This window comes from Clupea harengus, chromosome 21 (assembly GCF_900700415.2).
Source record: "Clupea harengus chromosome 21, Ch_v2.0.2, whole genome shotgun sequence".
Lineage (NCBI taxonomy): Eukaryota > Metazoa > Chordata > Actinopteri > Clupeiformes > Clupeidae > Clupea > Clupea harengus.
This window is the reverse complement of record NC_045172.1, coordinates 11964599-11980661: the sequence shown is the minus strand read 5'-3', so window position 1 is coordinate 11980661 and position 16063 is coordinate 11964599. Positions and strand designations below refer to the sequence as shown.

Sequence of the window (16063 nt, the reverse complement as noted above, 5' to 3'; positions counted from 1 at the left end):
GGTGCCTTAAGAGTCTTCCACTAGGAGTTAATAAAGCATTTTCCATATGAAAAACATTTCTTCAGGCTTCAGTCAGAGTAGACCCACCATGATAAATATTTAACCAGTGTGTCTAATCACTTAATACACACACCACAACTTCTTTGAAGTACTATGACTGCACGGAGGAGTGGCATGCGAGATGTGAGATGTGTGTGTGGCACTTTATCACACAAACAAACCACACCTTCATAAAGGCAAACACTTCCAGTACCCTGAATGACTCTACTTAAATTAACATGGGCCAACCCAAACCACCCCTCCACCTCCCCCGGCTGACTCACTGCAGGGAGGCAGGCTGCCATTCCTCACGAGGGGAACACAATCAGCATTTTAGGCTACTCTCTAACCTGTGCTTTTCCAGCAATTACAAGTAAATGTATTCACTTTCTGAGCGAATGTGTGAGAGCACGTGTGTGTGTGTGTGTGTGTGTGTGTGTGTGTGTGTGCGTGTTTGTGTGTGCGTGTTTGTGTATGCGTGTGTGTGTGTGTGTGTGTGTGCGTGTTTGTGTATGCGTGTGTGTGTGTGTGTGTGTGTGTGTGTGTGTGTGTGTGTACTCACTTATTTTCTCTACAATGCCTTGTGCCGAATAAATTCTACAGAGACTGAGGGCTAGAATTTAAAGGCTGTCATTCAGGAAATTGGCAAATTTACTCTCAGGGTCTGTTAAAACAGAGCCCCTCGACTTTAATGTGAGTGAATGGAAGGGGGCTGGCATAAGTGGTGGCTGCTAATGGTGTTCGTTTAACCAGTCTGGCCACGGCTCCCAAACAAACACTCCTTACGGCTGGATTTATTTCCTCCATGGGTTATGCAAAGGACTCAGTGTGAGTAGTTCCTGACAAACAACTGAATTCAAACAACTGGTTGGTGGCTAGAGGCATCAGAATCAGCTTGAACACACACACACACACACACACACACACACACACACACACACACACACACACACACACACACACACAAATGGCAGTCTCAAGAAACTGACTGTGCCTTTAGAAGGTAACCATTGCTGTAAATGCACACCTGTAATCCAGCTGGTCAGGATGGCCACTGAAAGGACAGATGACAACATCACTGGCCAAGCACTTAGCCTCAGAACGGCGAAACAAACGAACTCAGGAATAAAGCAACGGCAGTGACTAAGGCGCTCCGCTTTTGCATTTCAGTCCAATTCCCTCTCACCCTCCACCTGTCTAATTAAACAGAATTATGGCTGTAATTAGTGGCGTTAGCCTGCTCCTGTGCCATGCATTATTAATAATTATGGCTGTTTATTAGGCCACAGTGTGCCGTCATCCATCATAGCTATTCTGCCACTGAAAGGTCGACTCTGCCAAAGTCAGTGTGGGTTGGTTAAAGGGAAACTGCTACTTGGCGTCAACCTAAGCTGATATTCTTCACTCTTTTCAAATCATAATGATAGGAGGGTATAGGCTTTGTCTCCTGAAAAGAGGTATGGATAATTTTGATGGGCAAAGTGCTAACATCTTGCAGTTGTGTTCCACTTCATTTGTGGTTTCATTTGGATCAAATCCAGTCATGCTCCAATTCCTCTTGCCCTTGTTGTCATTTGTGGTCTTCTTCAGTTGGATGACTTTATTTGGTTAGGAGAGGGGAGAGGAGATGGAGAGAGGCGGGGGACTACTTACTCCCTCCAAAAAAAGCCTTGTGCTCTGCCATAGCCCAGCAACAGTTGCTAGGACACCCCATCTCCCAGCCCAGAACGACCTCAACGAAGTGAGGAGGCGAGGCTCATCCGGTTGTTCGTGCTATGGCCATCGCGGGAGTCTGACACACAAAGTCAATTAGAGAGGTGGCTGTGGCCAGGAAGTGGGCCAAAGGGGAGAAAGAAAGAAGACTGAGGGGACATATTTGGCTCTTATTAATGGTGACTATAAGGAGAGAAGGGAGGACAGTGGTTGGAAATCTTCCTTTGCGAGGAGGCAGCAGAGACCTTGTTGGTATTCATGCAGGCAGGGTTCCCTTTCGCCCAGCCAGCAGCTCATTCTCTGCAGTTACGGCTGACCGGGGGTAGAGAAAAGAGCGGCGCCTCTCCTTTGTGAACGCCGTCCTCCTTCTCCTCCTCCTCTGAGAGTGGGAGTGCGGAGCAGGACCTGCGAGTCATCTGTTTCACTTGCGTTGTTATCTGTGGAGAGTCCCCGCTAATTAAAACACTGATAATGCATCTTTCAATTACCCTCCTGCACCGCGCCGAGAGGGAGGACCAGAGCGCGCTGGGAAAACAGAATGGCCTACGTGGCACAGGTCCACCAGGTAACAACATGGTTAGTGGGGAGTGTGTGTGTGTGTGTGTCTGTGTGTGTGTCTGTGTGTGTGTGTCTGTGTGTGTGTGTCTGTGTGTGTGTGTCTGTGTGTGTGTGTCTGTGTGTGTGTGTCTGTGTGTGTGTGTCTGTGTGTGTCTGTGTGTGTCTGTGTGTGTCTGTGTGTGTCTGTGTGTGTCTGTGTGTGTCTGTGCGTGCGTGCTTTCGTTCGTTCGTTCGTTCGTTCGTTCGTGTGCGCATACATACAGAAAAATGGCAGAGATGGCCAGATCACCACGTCAGCCATCAAGGTCACACCAAACACCTTCCTCCATCAATCGCTCCCCTACACCCTGACAAGACGTATGAATGCCAAACAGATTTTTCACTCATTGACGCTGGCGTGAAGTGCAGTGAGCCCCCATTAAAATCAATCTGACGCCCCCTCCATCAAGGTGAGAGCCGCTAATCATGTGGATTGCAGTCCATTAGGCCAGGCTGCCGATCACCTGCTGCTCACGGGGCCTTAACCTTGGGTGGGAGGACCCGCCTCTGTGCTGCAATCAGCCACTCAAGACGACAGATACGCCTTTGCCTGGTGGGGTGATGTATTAGGTGTTTGTGTGTGTGTGTGTGTGTGTGTGTGTGTGTGTGTTTGGGGGGGGGGGGGGGGGTGGTCTGGGCACACAAAAAAAGAAAAGAAATACCAACAGAATGACAAATAGCAAAAGGGAGAGAGAATAATAGGGTTTTAGAAATGGAGGGGCAGAGGTGCTTCACAATCAGAAACAGAGCATCTCCAGCATACCTTCTTGCCATTTCTAAAGAGTACCATATAGAATCAGAGTAATGACAGATACATACACACACATTTCTTGCATTTGTATGGATATGTGTGACGACCATCCTTATGTGCTACTGTGAGTGTGTGTGTGTGTGCGGCGTACGTGTGTGTGCGTGTGTGGTCGTGCAGAGCCAGTTTTGAATATTTGATACATTTTCATTGTACTCCTCAAGCCCTGTTTAGGTGGTGGAGAGTTGGGTTAGGTCTCATTTCAGGCTCTGTGTCCAAGCGCAGTTCGTCAGTGTGAGACGGGAGGGGCAAAGACTGGAGCTGACAGGTCGTCTCCATGGACACAGGAGAGGTCAGGCAGTAAGAGGTGCCAGTGGCCACCAAGAGCAGCATAGCAATCAGGCCATCAGGGAAGTGAAAGACAGAGTCGCAGGGCGGGGAGGGGAGAGAGAAGGACAGAAGGGGGAGGGAGGGAGACAGACAGAGACGGTTAGAATAAAATAAAAAGAAAGCAAGAGTGAGAGGGGGAAGACAAAGATAGAGGAGAGGTGTGTGGGGTGTGTGGGGGGTGTGTGTGTGCAGGAAACATGGAATGCCAGGACAGACAGCAAATAGTGTGGTTGAGAGATGGACAAAAGCCACAGAAGGGCAACAGGGAGCTGAAGACAAAGGGAAGAGGAGAGCTACATCCAAACTCCATCTCACACCTACCCAGCTCTGGAGGCGCGTCAGGTCATCGGAAGTGGGACACCCTGGGACCCCCCACCCACCGCACCAGTACCTCCTCCCTACCCTTTTGATGGAACACCATGGCTCAAGGTTGTAAGCTTTATATCACATTTGTCTATTTTTATTTGCCAATTTCCCCCAACCCATGGGATTTCATGTCGGGACTCATCTGCAGAAGGTTGTAGAGCAGGAAGTTGCTATGACCGCTCCACACAAATACCATTCTCTCCACGAGATCCACCACCCCCACACCTCAACACACACACACACGCACACGCACACGCACACGCAGAGAATACTCCCTCGAAGGGCAACAACCCCATAAAACTCATAGGCAAAAACCCACTGCGGCACAGGCCAACATCCCCACCCCTTGTTGCTGCTGCATCTGCTGCCACGGCGCCCTGTTACCATGGAGACAGGAAACAATCTCTGTCTGCGTTTGTGTGCGCACGTGTCTGTGTGTGTGTGTGTGTGTGTGTGTGTGTGTGTGTGTGTGTGTGTATGTGTGTGTGTGTGAGAGAGTGAGTGAGTGAGAGACAGTGTGATAGAGATAGGGCCAATGATTTTCCGTTTCAAAAAAATGCATTTTCCGTTTCACATTTGGTGAATTCCGTTTTTTTTTTCGTTTCAGCTCATTTTGTTCACCCTGAGGTAGATTGATGGCTTAAAATGAGTGAATAATATGTGCCCTTCTTAGATTGTTGTTTGCCAGCCATCAACAGAACAGAAGACTAAACATTTTTTGTTTTAAATGCGATTGGGAAGACGAGCGCGTGAATGTGACTGAATGTGGCTTTAGCGGAAATCTGTGGGTCAACCGTTGAAAAGGGGGGCGTGGCCAGAGCAGAGTTCAGTGCAGACGTGACATTTTCTCAGTGGTTTTGTTCTTTAATTAATGTTTGTTCATTGTTGCAATCGTTGTTGTGTTTATTTGAAAGAAATATAGCCTTGCAGCCCAAAATACAGGGGAATTTGGGCGATTTGTATGAACAAAATCATGTTTCCGTTTCAAAGGTGCAATTCCGTTTCAAAGTGTTCATTCCGCGAATTCCGTCCGTTTTCCGTTATCGCGGAAAATCATTGGCCCTATAGAGAGAGAGAGAGAGAGAGAGAGTGTGAGAGAGTGGGGAGGGCAGAATGAATTCACTCATCATGCCAGTCATGAACCGCCATGCCTCCTGTTGTAGGATGAAACCACAATCCCTTCTTTCCAACCAACACTCTGATGCACACCTCTGACACAAAAAAAACACACACATAAATGCACACACACACACACACACACACACACACACACACACATAAATGGATAAACACAAAGGCTGATCAAACGAACATTCATCAAAAACACTTGCACGCACAGAGACAGACAGATACACACACACACACACACACACTGTGCGTGTGTGTGTGTGTGTGTGTATCTGTCTGTCTCTGTGCGTGCAAGTGGTAACACACTGCAGCTCTTCCCACCACAAGACTCTGTTTCCCACAGCCGTTCCTGCTGATCAACAATCACCTACGCAACTTGCTCCTGAGCATGACATTGGCACACTGCTAACGCGCACGCATGCACAAACACACACTGGGGCTCGACATTCACGCTTGCCAAGTTGCCTTTGGCAACCAGATTTTGGCAACTGGCAACCACTATGTGACCATGGGTTGCCTCTCTTGGCATCCACTTTATTAATGCAAAAACAAAAACAACAAAACCAGAAACTCTAATTTAAACAAATTAAACGTCAAGTTTAAAAGTCAACCCGTGACTGATCTACATTTGAAAATAATTTACAATATGTCAACACAGATGACAAAGCAGCCAAATTAAAGATGCTTCAGGGGGCCGAGTATCCAGGTTTGTTTGTGTCTCTCTCTCCCTCTCCCTCTCCGACTACACCGCTGACTGCAATTTCTGCTGTTGCAGCCTGAAGCAATAAACATTCCACATTCACAATTTTTATATTCCTACATTTCTAACCGATAGTGAACGCTTCCTAGGGTGCAATAAGCTAGCCTAACTAGCGAATGAGTGTGACTCAAGCCAGTCTTACATGGTGCTATGAGAGGATCTCGTCATCTGATGGCTTTTGACTCTGCAACACTATACGGTTGAGTGGCACAATACACAAAATGCTTTCCAGATCAAACAGTGTAAGCATAGTATTAGACAGAGCCATCTCAGCCTTATTCCATCACATTTTACCTAGTCTGATGCTGCTACCAACCGTTCTTCTAGTTAAGCTTAGTCAAGGGAGGGCCGAATATGGTTCCGGACATGAAAACAGACATCCTCACACTCCAAACACTCTTACTCCAGCCAAGCTCTTACAGGACAGGGCATATTTGTCCGAAGAATCACAGAAAAGCAACATCTAAAACTCACCAAACAACCCAACCAACCAAACAAAGAAAAAAAAAAAAAAAAAAAACAAACTCACCAACCAACCAACCAACCAACCAACACACTCACACCAAGACAGGTAGAAGAGGGAATACAGCTCGAGTGAAGAGGATGACAAAGAAAGCTTGAACCAAAACCACAGGGGTAGAGTTTATGTGGGATTAAAAAGCTGCTACAGTTTGCAAGTACACACAGCACATATTGGAATCTTAGGGAAGCAGTGATTAGTGGAGACATTCGTTGTCATATAGTGCTCTTCCAGACAAGGATCCATATTAACCAAAGACCAGACAGTATACTTCAAAATAAAAGTACCTGCATTGTAGTAATGGTTTCATCAGCAACCACGGGCAAACAGACACGTACAACCCCACATGTAACAACATAATGTGACCAGAGTTTCTTTTATATAAATTGACAACCAATTATGTGTGCAGACACTGGGGAGTAAGTACAGCACGTTAAAACAGATTCCATACATTTGTCTCCATCTTGATACCAAAACATGGCCACCATATTAGGTCCCATTATCAAATATTTCATTTATTGTATTTCTTGTATCATCATTTGTGATTATGGAGCTGCCCATAACACCCATGAAGACTGACAGGCCACCAGACAGAATATTGGCTTCTGCAAGCAAAACACATTTAGTGTGGTTTTCTATTCAGAATTCCATAGCCCTACAAACTAAAAATAATCCATTAACATCTGTATCTAGTACATTATATGGGGTAAAGAATGCCAGTCAAAACTAATTTCTGAACACACATGAGATTTAAACATTTCTTCATTTTTTTTTTTTTTTTTTTTAAAGAGGTCTTAATTAATGCCTATGCATCCCAGTCATGTGGATGTTTACCTGTAGGCATTTGTAGGGAACCTGTTAAGCCCTTTGTCAGGCTAGAGGACTAAAATAAATGCCTGCCTGTGAAAAACATCATAAATACAGGTCTAGAAGACCATACCTGGGTTTTTTTATTTTTTGCCTCTCCTGTAACGGAGCATTTTCCCAGGCCATCGCTCATGTCATTGGATTGGATTGTCACTGTGGTCAGCTGTAAAAGCAGAGACCCAAGTCCAGTGTGACAGGCGGGCTATTCACCACGCCGATCCTCACAGCTGGTAATGAGTAACCACACCAGGAAGCCACCAGCAGCAGTCAATCACACAACAGCAGGCCTGAAAGGTACCTGCACATTCCCAACGACATGGCATTACAGATAAAAACGGGAGGAATAATTAAATAATTTTGCATTCATGAGAGGGGGAGAGAGAAAGAGAAAATGAAAGGGAGAGGGCATAAAGGAGAGAAAGGGGCAAGGGAAAAGGAAGAGGGAGAAAAGTTTAGAAAGGGGAAATGTAATTGTAATTGGAACGCCCTCTGAAGTTGTGCTTTCTCCTCTTTGTGTTGCTGTTATTATTACGAGGTCCTTAGATGTGGGGGGGTGGGGGAGTCAGATCTTTTTCATTTGGCCACACGTTGAAACGTCTGCGAGGTCCGGCCGGTTGGGCGCTGGTGTGATAAACAGCCGGCAGCTGCTGTAATTGCTTCTCCTGCTTCTGGCTCTGTTCAATAAGAGCAGTGCCATCGCCACGGCGACTACCAATGAGGAGGAGGCGCCACAGCCCCAACCTCTCACCTCTGCCAAGGCCATGCACTGTCTTCCACACACTTACTGAGCACTCCTTTCCTCTGCTCAGTTTGTTTTTCCTTTTCTCTCACTCGCACTCGCTCCGTGTGTGCGTGTGCGTGTGTGTGTGTGCGTGTGTGTGTGCGTGTATGCGTGTGTCTAATTTCCTATCTGTGTGGTATTCAAGGTGAAGCATGACAAGAGAAACCTGGGTGGAATCCAGTGATGTCAAGTCACCCCCCTGATCTGCCTGTGTCTGGGGGTGTTTTTTAAACAACCTGGTGGAAGATGGGAGCATCTCAGTGTGTATGACCACCGTAGAGTCAGTCAGGTAACCAAATAGGCCAATTTCACATTTCCTATTGTTAAGTTAATTTTACTCTTGCGTGTTGGTTTAGAGAGAGAGACCACCAGAACGAAGCATTTAGTTGTAACAAGTGTAGTTTTACTGGTACATAGTCACACAAAATTCAGCCTGACCTGACTTCATCACACACAGTTCCGTCACGCCAGACTGGAGAATGCATTCTGATACACAAAACAAAGATTCAGTCTTTTAAGGGCCAGACCCACTGATGTTACTTCCTGGGGGCCTCAGGTATCCGCCTCTAGGGGACTGTAAGTCTGATTCAGTAATAATTTCTACGTGACAATTATGGCTTCGTGAACATTTTCACTCCCCTACGCAGATGGCGCCTTTATCTCTTCTGCGCTCTGCTAGAAAGGCCTCATACCTTGGACTGGTCAGCTAAGCTGAAGCAGATGAATTCTTGTTATTCCAGGCCTCTGGTCTGAACACTGTGTTCTAACTGCACTAGTATACTGGTTAAATAGGCCCATAAATTGTTAATATGAATAAGTTGTTAATAAATTCGTATTGAACTGATTTTATCTTACACTATGCAGTGGAGGAGAAAAGGGTTCAGAATCCTAAACACCCCCTTCACCCCAAATCTCAAGAGTTTATACCCCATAAAGCCAACTATAAGTTTGTCAACTTGAATTTATCTAAAAGAACAACAAGAAGATAATGGTTATCCAAAGCTTCTCTTCCAAATAATGTAAAAAATGTTTTATATATTATATTAACCTCTCACTCAGATGTTACCACAGACTTTAACCATGTCACTCACTTATATAAACTCACTGTCTCACTTATGAAATCAGTTTATAAAATCACTTATAAAGTTATTATAACACCTTCCATCACCATGTACCCATAGCAGTCTCTCACTTCACACCTACACCATGCCAGACCCACACACACACACATACTCCTGGGGTCCCCACGTAGGTGTCTCAGCTCAACTTCCCACACACACACACACACACACACACACACACACACACACACACACACACACACACACACACACACACACATCCCTGCTTGCGGGCTGCAGGGACAGCGGGGTGTTGGGCGAGGGACATGAGCGAGATTGCCCATGAGATGCCAGCTGTTGGCACTCCAGATGTCCAGGCATCGCCGCAAACGCTGGGCGTAAATTGTTTTTCTTTTCTTTTATTTTTATTTTTTTCTCTCTCTCTCTCTCTCTCTCTCTCTCTCTCTCTCTCTCTCTATCTCCCTCTCCCTTCCCAGATCTTCTTTTCGATCTCTCCTCCACCTGCTACTCTCTTCGGCTGTCCGCGACAGAGGAATCAATCTGACGGCTTAATTGCCGCTCGCTCCTCTAGTTGCGTTGACCCTCATCATGTTGCACTCCCGTCGGAACAGTAGTCCGGGGCTTGTACTCCATCCTTCTCTCTCTCTTGCTCCGTCTCTGCGGCTTTCACTCACGTGCTCTCCCTCCGTCTCGTTCTCGGCCTCCGCAGAGCCAGATGGGAGAGGTGATTGTTTGGCTTAGGACAATGCATTCTGAAGGGGACCGGGGAATGTCAACGAACAAATTCGAACACCTGCTCTGGCAATTGCGGCTAATCGGGCTAAATTGAGTGCTTTCTGACTCACCGGAAACAACTCACTCTGGCCTCATCAAAGGACTCATTATTAATGAGGTTCGGGTGGAATCAAATTAAGACAAAAGGCAGAGTCTTGCCTACAGCCCTGTGAGGCCAATATTGCATTATTATCAAAAGAGAGACAACAGAAGGGACAGCAGAAAAAACAGAGAGAAATAATAGAAGACTCATGGCTCTTAATCGAAGCTAGCCAATGACAATTCAGCTGTGGTTATAGGTCACCAAGAGTGAAGCACAAGACAATGCCAACAGTGTTCGTGGTACTTAAGGGTAGTGACTTGACCCCTTGAGCTTGACAGTATATACACACACACACAGAGACACACAAGCTTGCAGGCATGCACACAAACACAGTGCATGTGTCATTATACCAGACGTCTATTCATTTGAAAACAAGCACTGAACAGTTTAGATGCCAATTATATATAACAACCAATTCATTTTAATTGACCCAAGATTTTCATCTGGTCACAGATGTATAACCATGTTATGACAGCCATGTCAAGCATTAAGTCAGACTTTTTCTTCATAAATGTTAATGTTCTATTGGTAACTAAAACGAAAATCTATTACCCACCGAAGCTCAGAACATGTTTTATGAACACGGCAACCTTATAGCCCGCTACAGGCAATGTAACCCTGGTAGATAGGGGTGCATCAGGAGAACGGAGGATGTATACACAATCATATCATGGTTTTTGAGCACCACCTAATGGACAGCCAGCAAACTTCATAAGACCAGCAAGCTACCAGGAAAACACTTCCGAGGTTCATTATGTGCTCACATTAGCTGCATGGCATTGGCATCCTTATAACTTAATAGTGGCCCAAATGCTTTCATTAGGCTACTTACAACAACAGCAGACAAGACCAGATATTGTTCTCCAGTGTGGCTCTGAGATGTATGCACACGAAATTCACATAGTCCTGATTTTTAAGGCACAAACCTCATTAACTGACTTTCTAAAACAATTACTAAAGGTGATCAAATGAAATAACTAAAATAAATAACACTAACTGCTAACACCCAGGGCTGAGTTTAAATATCTTTTAAATATTTCTGGTACCTCGACCCTTCAAATGTGGAAGGGCATAAGACAAAAGTTCAGAATGAAGACTACAGAAGACAGCTTCTCCCAGGATACATACTAGCCTTATCATGTTCAGTTAGTGTGTACCTCCTTTCTCTTCTGAGGCCATATCAGACCAGGCCACCGGTCCATGTCTACTGGCCACTGTAGGATGGCATGCTTCACTTCTCACCTGCAGAAACCAATTAATTTACAGCCTAATTCACAGGCCGCAATCGATAAGAGATGCTGCTGGGATAAGCATAAAAGACTCCTGCTCTGCTTGAAAATCAAATGAGGATTAAGCAGGAGAGATTGGGAAACAATCAGCAGTGAAGACACTGGAGCCACGTCTGCGCCACGTCTTCTTTCAAACACAGGTTGCCAACAGAGCAGGTTGAATCTTTTTTTCAATGAAAGACAGCTTCTGCTCCTGAAAAAGTATTTGATCATTTAAAAAAAAAAAAAAAAGGAATTGTGTCCAGGTTTAAAGCAAATTAAGATGGCATACAGAAAACATCTTTTGTTTGAATGCTGATTGTGTTCTCATCGATCGGCAGCTGAAGCTGCATTGACTGCATTATTCTCCAACATCATAGACAACACGCTTGTCATTCATCAAACTTTCATCACTACTGTGGGTAGTATCCAAATACACAGCAACGGGTGAACTGGGGAAGACCCTTCATTTTTGTTATACACATACCCACATACACCCAAGGCTCCCTCTGCATGGCAGCTCTCAGAAAAAAGAGAAACTGCAAACTGCTGACAAAAGCCCTTCACACACAAACCAAATGTGTTCCTTGGGCCCCATCTGCAGAGCACATAACCTGTAACACCAAGGACGTGGCTTCCATTCCCGGCGAGCGTTTGCACCGATAAATGTCCTGCACACTGTGACTCAGCCTTAAAATGTCTGTGATGAACAGGCTCCACTCTATTCAGTCTGCAGTCATCTGCTAACCTGGGTGTGGACCTGAGCAGGATGGAGGGAAGGCTCAGGCCTGCTAATTACATTAAAAGGGACACATACCCACTCACACACACTCACACACACACACACACACACACACACACACACACACACACACACACACACACACACACTTGGGTGTGCTCTCAAGCACACAGACAAGCACACACACACACACACACACACACACACTTGGGCGTGCTCTCAAGCACACAGACACATTCACACAAATAATCCCTGACACACACGCACAACAGCCAGGAAAGGACAGCTTTGCCACTACAGCCTGCGGCCTGATGCCCTTCATGACACACATATAGAGTAACTATCACACAACACAATCAGTTCTCTGAAAATATTAATAGAATATGTAATATATTTAATAAAATGTTAAAGATCATAAAGGAAACAAAGTTTCATTGAGTGTGACGTCTGTCAATTTGAAGAGGTCATTATCACTGCAGTAAAATGTTGGGCTGTTATGTACTGCAAATGTAGTAAGAAATCCACCCTCCTTCAACGGTCTTGGCATTCCTTTCGAGATTACTAAGGCTGCTGGAATGGGTGCATGCTGACAAGTCGGCATAAGTCAGGCCACTAACATAAGAATTCCGGTGGTGTCCCGCCAAAATGAAGAAATGGAAAAAAAGAAAGGGAGTGAGGTTAAAGAAAAAAGACGTTGAGGTAGAGAGCAGCCAAGCATGACAATCCCTCTGGAACAGGCCCACACCCTTCCTTATGCCTGAATCCATTACAGAAGGCACTGCATACAAGTGCGTATTGTAGTAAATCTACTAGGCACACACTTGTGTGACCAGGTGTCCCGCTCTGCACTGCACAGCATTTGGACCACTTATCCCCACATCATGCAAATTGAGATAATGTCTTGTTTTTTTTATTGGTCATTTGGAATTGAATTGTGCATTTGGTAATTAGTTGGTTTTTAATGTACACAGGTGTTTTTTTTACATGCCTGGCACATGACTCACTTAAGCAGTTTCTTAAGCGGCATAGTTTGTACTCCATTTAATAATACTACTACATCAAAAGCAGACACTTGGCTAATGCAAATGTAACATAGCCCAAGACATTTCTAAAAGCCTGGCTTAGAATGGCTTAGAAGAGAGCAGTGTCTGCCGTCAATCAAACAGAGTTGGGACCGGTGAACTCCTCAACAACATCACAAAAAACAACTAACTTACACAAAGTTTGCAGGTGAGGTAAAAGCCATCTTTTTATATCTTTCACACAGCAAAAGCTTTAGCCTGTATCTTGAATGGCCCAACTGGTCTACTGTGGAAGTGAGTAGAGGACAAAGTATAGGCGTGTATGAGCCGAAAGGCAGAATACAAATGTTTGTTGTTCAGTTAGATAGACATTATGTCAAAGTTTTAGGTTACCTCTCAGCATTGGTAACATGTCCCACACAAACTTCCTACTCGTCACACATTTGGTCTGCTTGCACCTGGTCACCCTAGCAAAACATGCAAGCGCGCACACACACAGACACACTATAACACTACTGAAAACCTCCATTAAAGCTTCTGTTTCTTCTTTCCCTCTCATTTTCTCATGCACATTGCATAAACTCTGACTATTACCCAGCACCCCTCTGCCTCCGGGACAGCATAGGCTATAGGAGCGATTAATCATCAGTGGAAGATTGGCCATTACTACAGCGAGATGGAGGCCAGGTATCCGCTAGGCCTGAGGCAGTGGCACAGCTCTGATCAGCAAAGCACTATGGGAGAATACAACGAACCATGACAGCCACAAGTCTGTCTCCATGGGCAACAAGCAGCAATTACATCCTGGTCCGAGAACCACTTATCATGCCGTTGGTGCACATTATAACATTCTGTATCTTGCACACCTGGCAACAGGGAAGAACGTGACAAAAGCAATGGTCTGTTCTTGCCCATTATAGCGCATGTCACAAATTGAACAGACCTCATTGGTTCATTGACATTTATTTCTTGCACTAAATCATGGTTGAATGTATGAGCCTGGTTTGCCCTGTCTGTCAAATTCTAACCCAGAAGTTTATTATGACTTTAAAAATGGAAAAATAAGATCATCAAGAAGCTTTCACACCACAATCATTATTTAAAGTCCAAAACAAATTTTACAATGGTGGATGTATTTAGCTAGGTATTTCAATTGGGTATTTTTTTTCATACCTGGCCATAAGGTCATATGATTGCGTTGTCTGGCCTAGGTGACAGTGAATCCAGTTCATCGGTGGTGTTATGGTTCTGGGCTACCTTTTTCTTATACCCATGGTAATTAATATCCTTACACATGTATGAAACATTTTACCGTGTCACACTGATGAGTTGTTTACCTCTACACGTGGATATGGTAAGGTTAGTTAAGATGCTGACAGACACAATGCGACCTGCCATTGAAGCACGGAAGAGAAACCGGATTAAGGCTACTTATGCTTGGCTAATTTTATCCTTCGATACGTAAGACGTCAACAAGCATACATCAATGTTCATGGAGCTTTTCTCTCTACAACTTCATGACGAATCGAAGATGATTCACAAAAACCCGCAATTAAGTTAGTCATCGTGACTCATTCCGCAGGCCTTTTAAGAACGGTTTCAATAATAGGCAAACCGCCACGACAGTACATCATAAAAAGCACAATTGATGCCAGTGCTGTTGGAAAAAGACCAGAACATTCCTGGACACTACTGTAATCTGTCTGAGCGATTATTTACCCATTCACAGATTTATTAAGGCAATGACGTATCATTACTTTATTGTATGGTATGTGGGATGACATATCAAACTGGCCCTTTAGGGTTAACTCGCATGGATGTACTAAAGACAATCTAATAAAAATGCCACAAATATCAGACTTCGCTGACTGAAAGCTCCCTTGTTCTTCAATAATGTGCTGGTCTTTATAAGGAGTGCTACAGACACCACCGAGTACATTATATACAATAGCTCAAGATGACGTAGGCAAATGTTCAATCTTTCAGAAAAAGTCACCATTCATTTAAAGAAATCTATCCAACAATGTTTGTTGGTCTGCTAACTAACATGTTAAAAACACGACTAGACTGAGGAGCCATAACCCTAATAAATGGCTAGCTAGACTGTCGGAAAGGCAAAGGTGACATATATGGCACATTCTGGCGTTGGTTAACTTCAGGTATGACAGCATGGCTAGGATAGATAGCATTACTTACAAATTTAGGTTTCCTTTCGGCGTCTTCATTTCCAGAACTTCCCATTACCACTCCTGTGACGAAACCTTTTTTGCGGTGCAATTTATTTTCTCGACTGTGGCCAGATGTATCATATCGTTGATTGTAGTTATCCATGTTTAAGCTAGGAAGATAGCAAACGAGCTAGCCAGCTACCAACGTAAACTCTTAACGTTACAAGCCTACCGGATGGTTAAAATCACGTCAGCACAAACAAGCTATAAAGTTTTTCTTAATGCATGCTAAGGGTATATCAAGGAGGTCTTTATCTTCTATGGTCCCAAACCACTGTCACAGGCTAATTATAAAGTCCTGCCATGGGGTATAACTGAGAGAAAACTAGATACCGCAACTAGCTAACGTTAAATGAAATACAAGCGCTACTCCGATGGCTTGCTAGTTTAGCTCCAGCTGATGTTAATCCAATTTCAGGCTTTTTTAGATCAGCTAGCGAGGTAACTGACGTACTGGCATAGGTTTGGCAACCACCCGTCAATTTGCGCTTTTATAATAGTATAAACAAAAATAATTATAAATGCTAACTCTAATTAAGTTCTTGGTAATTTTCTAAACAAACTTGAAGCGGAAACGACCCAGTCGTTAGAGAAGTCCTCCCTTAGCTAATAATTCTGAAAAGCCCGCCATGAAGGTTGTTCAATGACAGATCGAAGATAGCCAATCAGATTCAATGCTCCAACTTCAAGTGGGTGGACACGAGCAACCTGATTGGTTTAAAGTAGGAGATACAACTTCTCTGTCGTGCCTGTCAGCTCATCTGCTAACCCAGAGCGGTAGGGAAAAAACAACGGCTCTGGCTAGACCATGATCTCAGTGAGGTGTGTACTGGCGAGGAATTCACTGGCGATAAGATTTGCAATATTTCGCGCCAACAGAGAGTGAAGTGTATCGGTGGTGCAGTGGTTAGTATTGCTGTTTTCCAAGCAGTTGG

The 16063-nt window shown here is 44.6% G+C and overlaps 1 protein-coding gene across 5 annotated transcripts in view; it reads right to left on the bottom strand.

Moving 5' to 3' along the window:
• LOC105911673 (protein diaphanous homolog 3) overlaps positions 1–15749 on the bottom strand; it is a 250044-nt gene extending 234295 nt beyond the window's left edge. For all 5 annotated transcript variants that reach the window (XM_031558192.2, XM_042702906.1, XM_031558194.2 and 2 more), the window contains exon 1: positions 15097–15749. In XM_031558192.2, coding sequence (XP_031414052.1) covers positions 15097–15231 — 135 coding nt within the window. In that variant the 5' untranslated portion in view covers positions 15232–15749. The remainder of the gene's footprint in view (positions 1–15096) is intronic.
• Between the last annotated feature and the right edge of the window lie 314 nt (positions 15750–16063).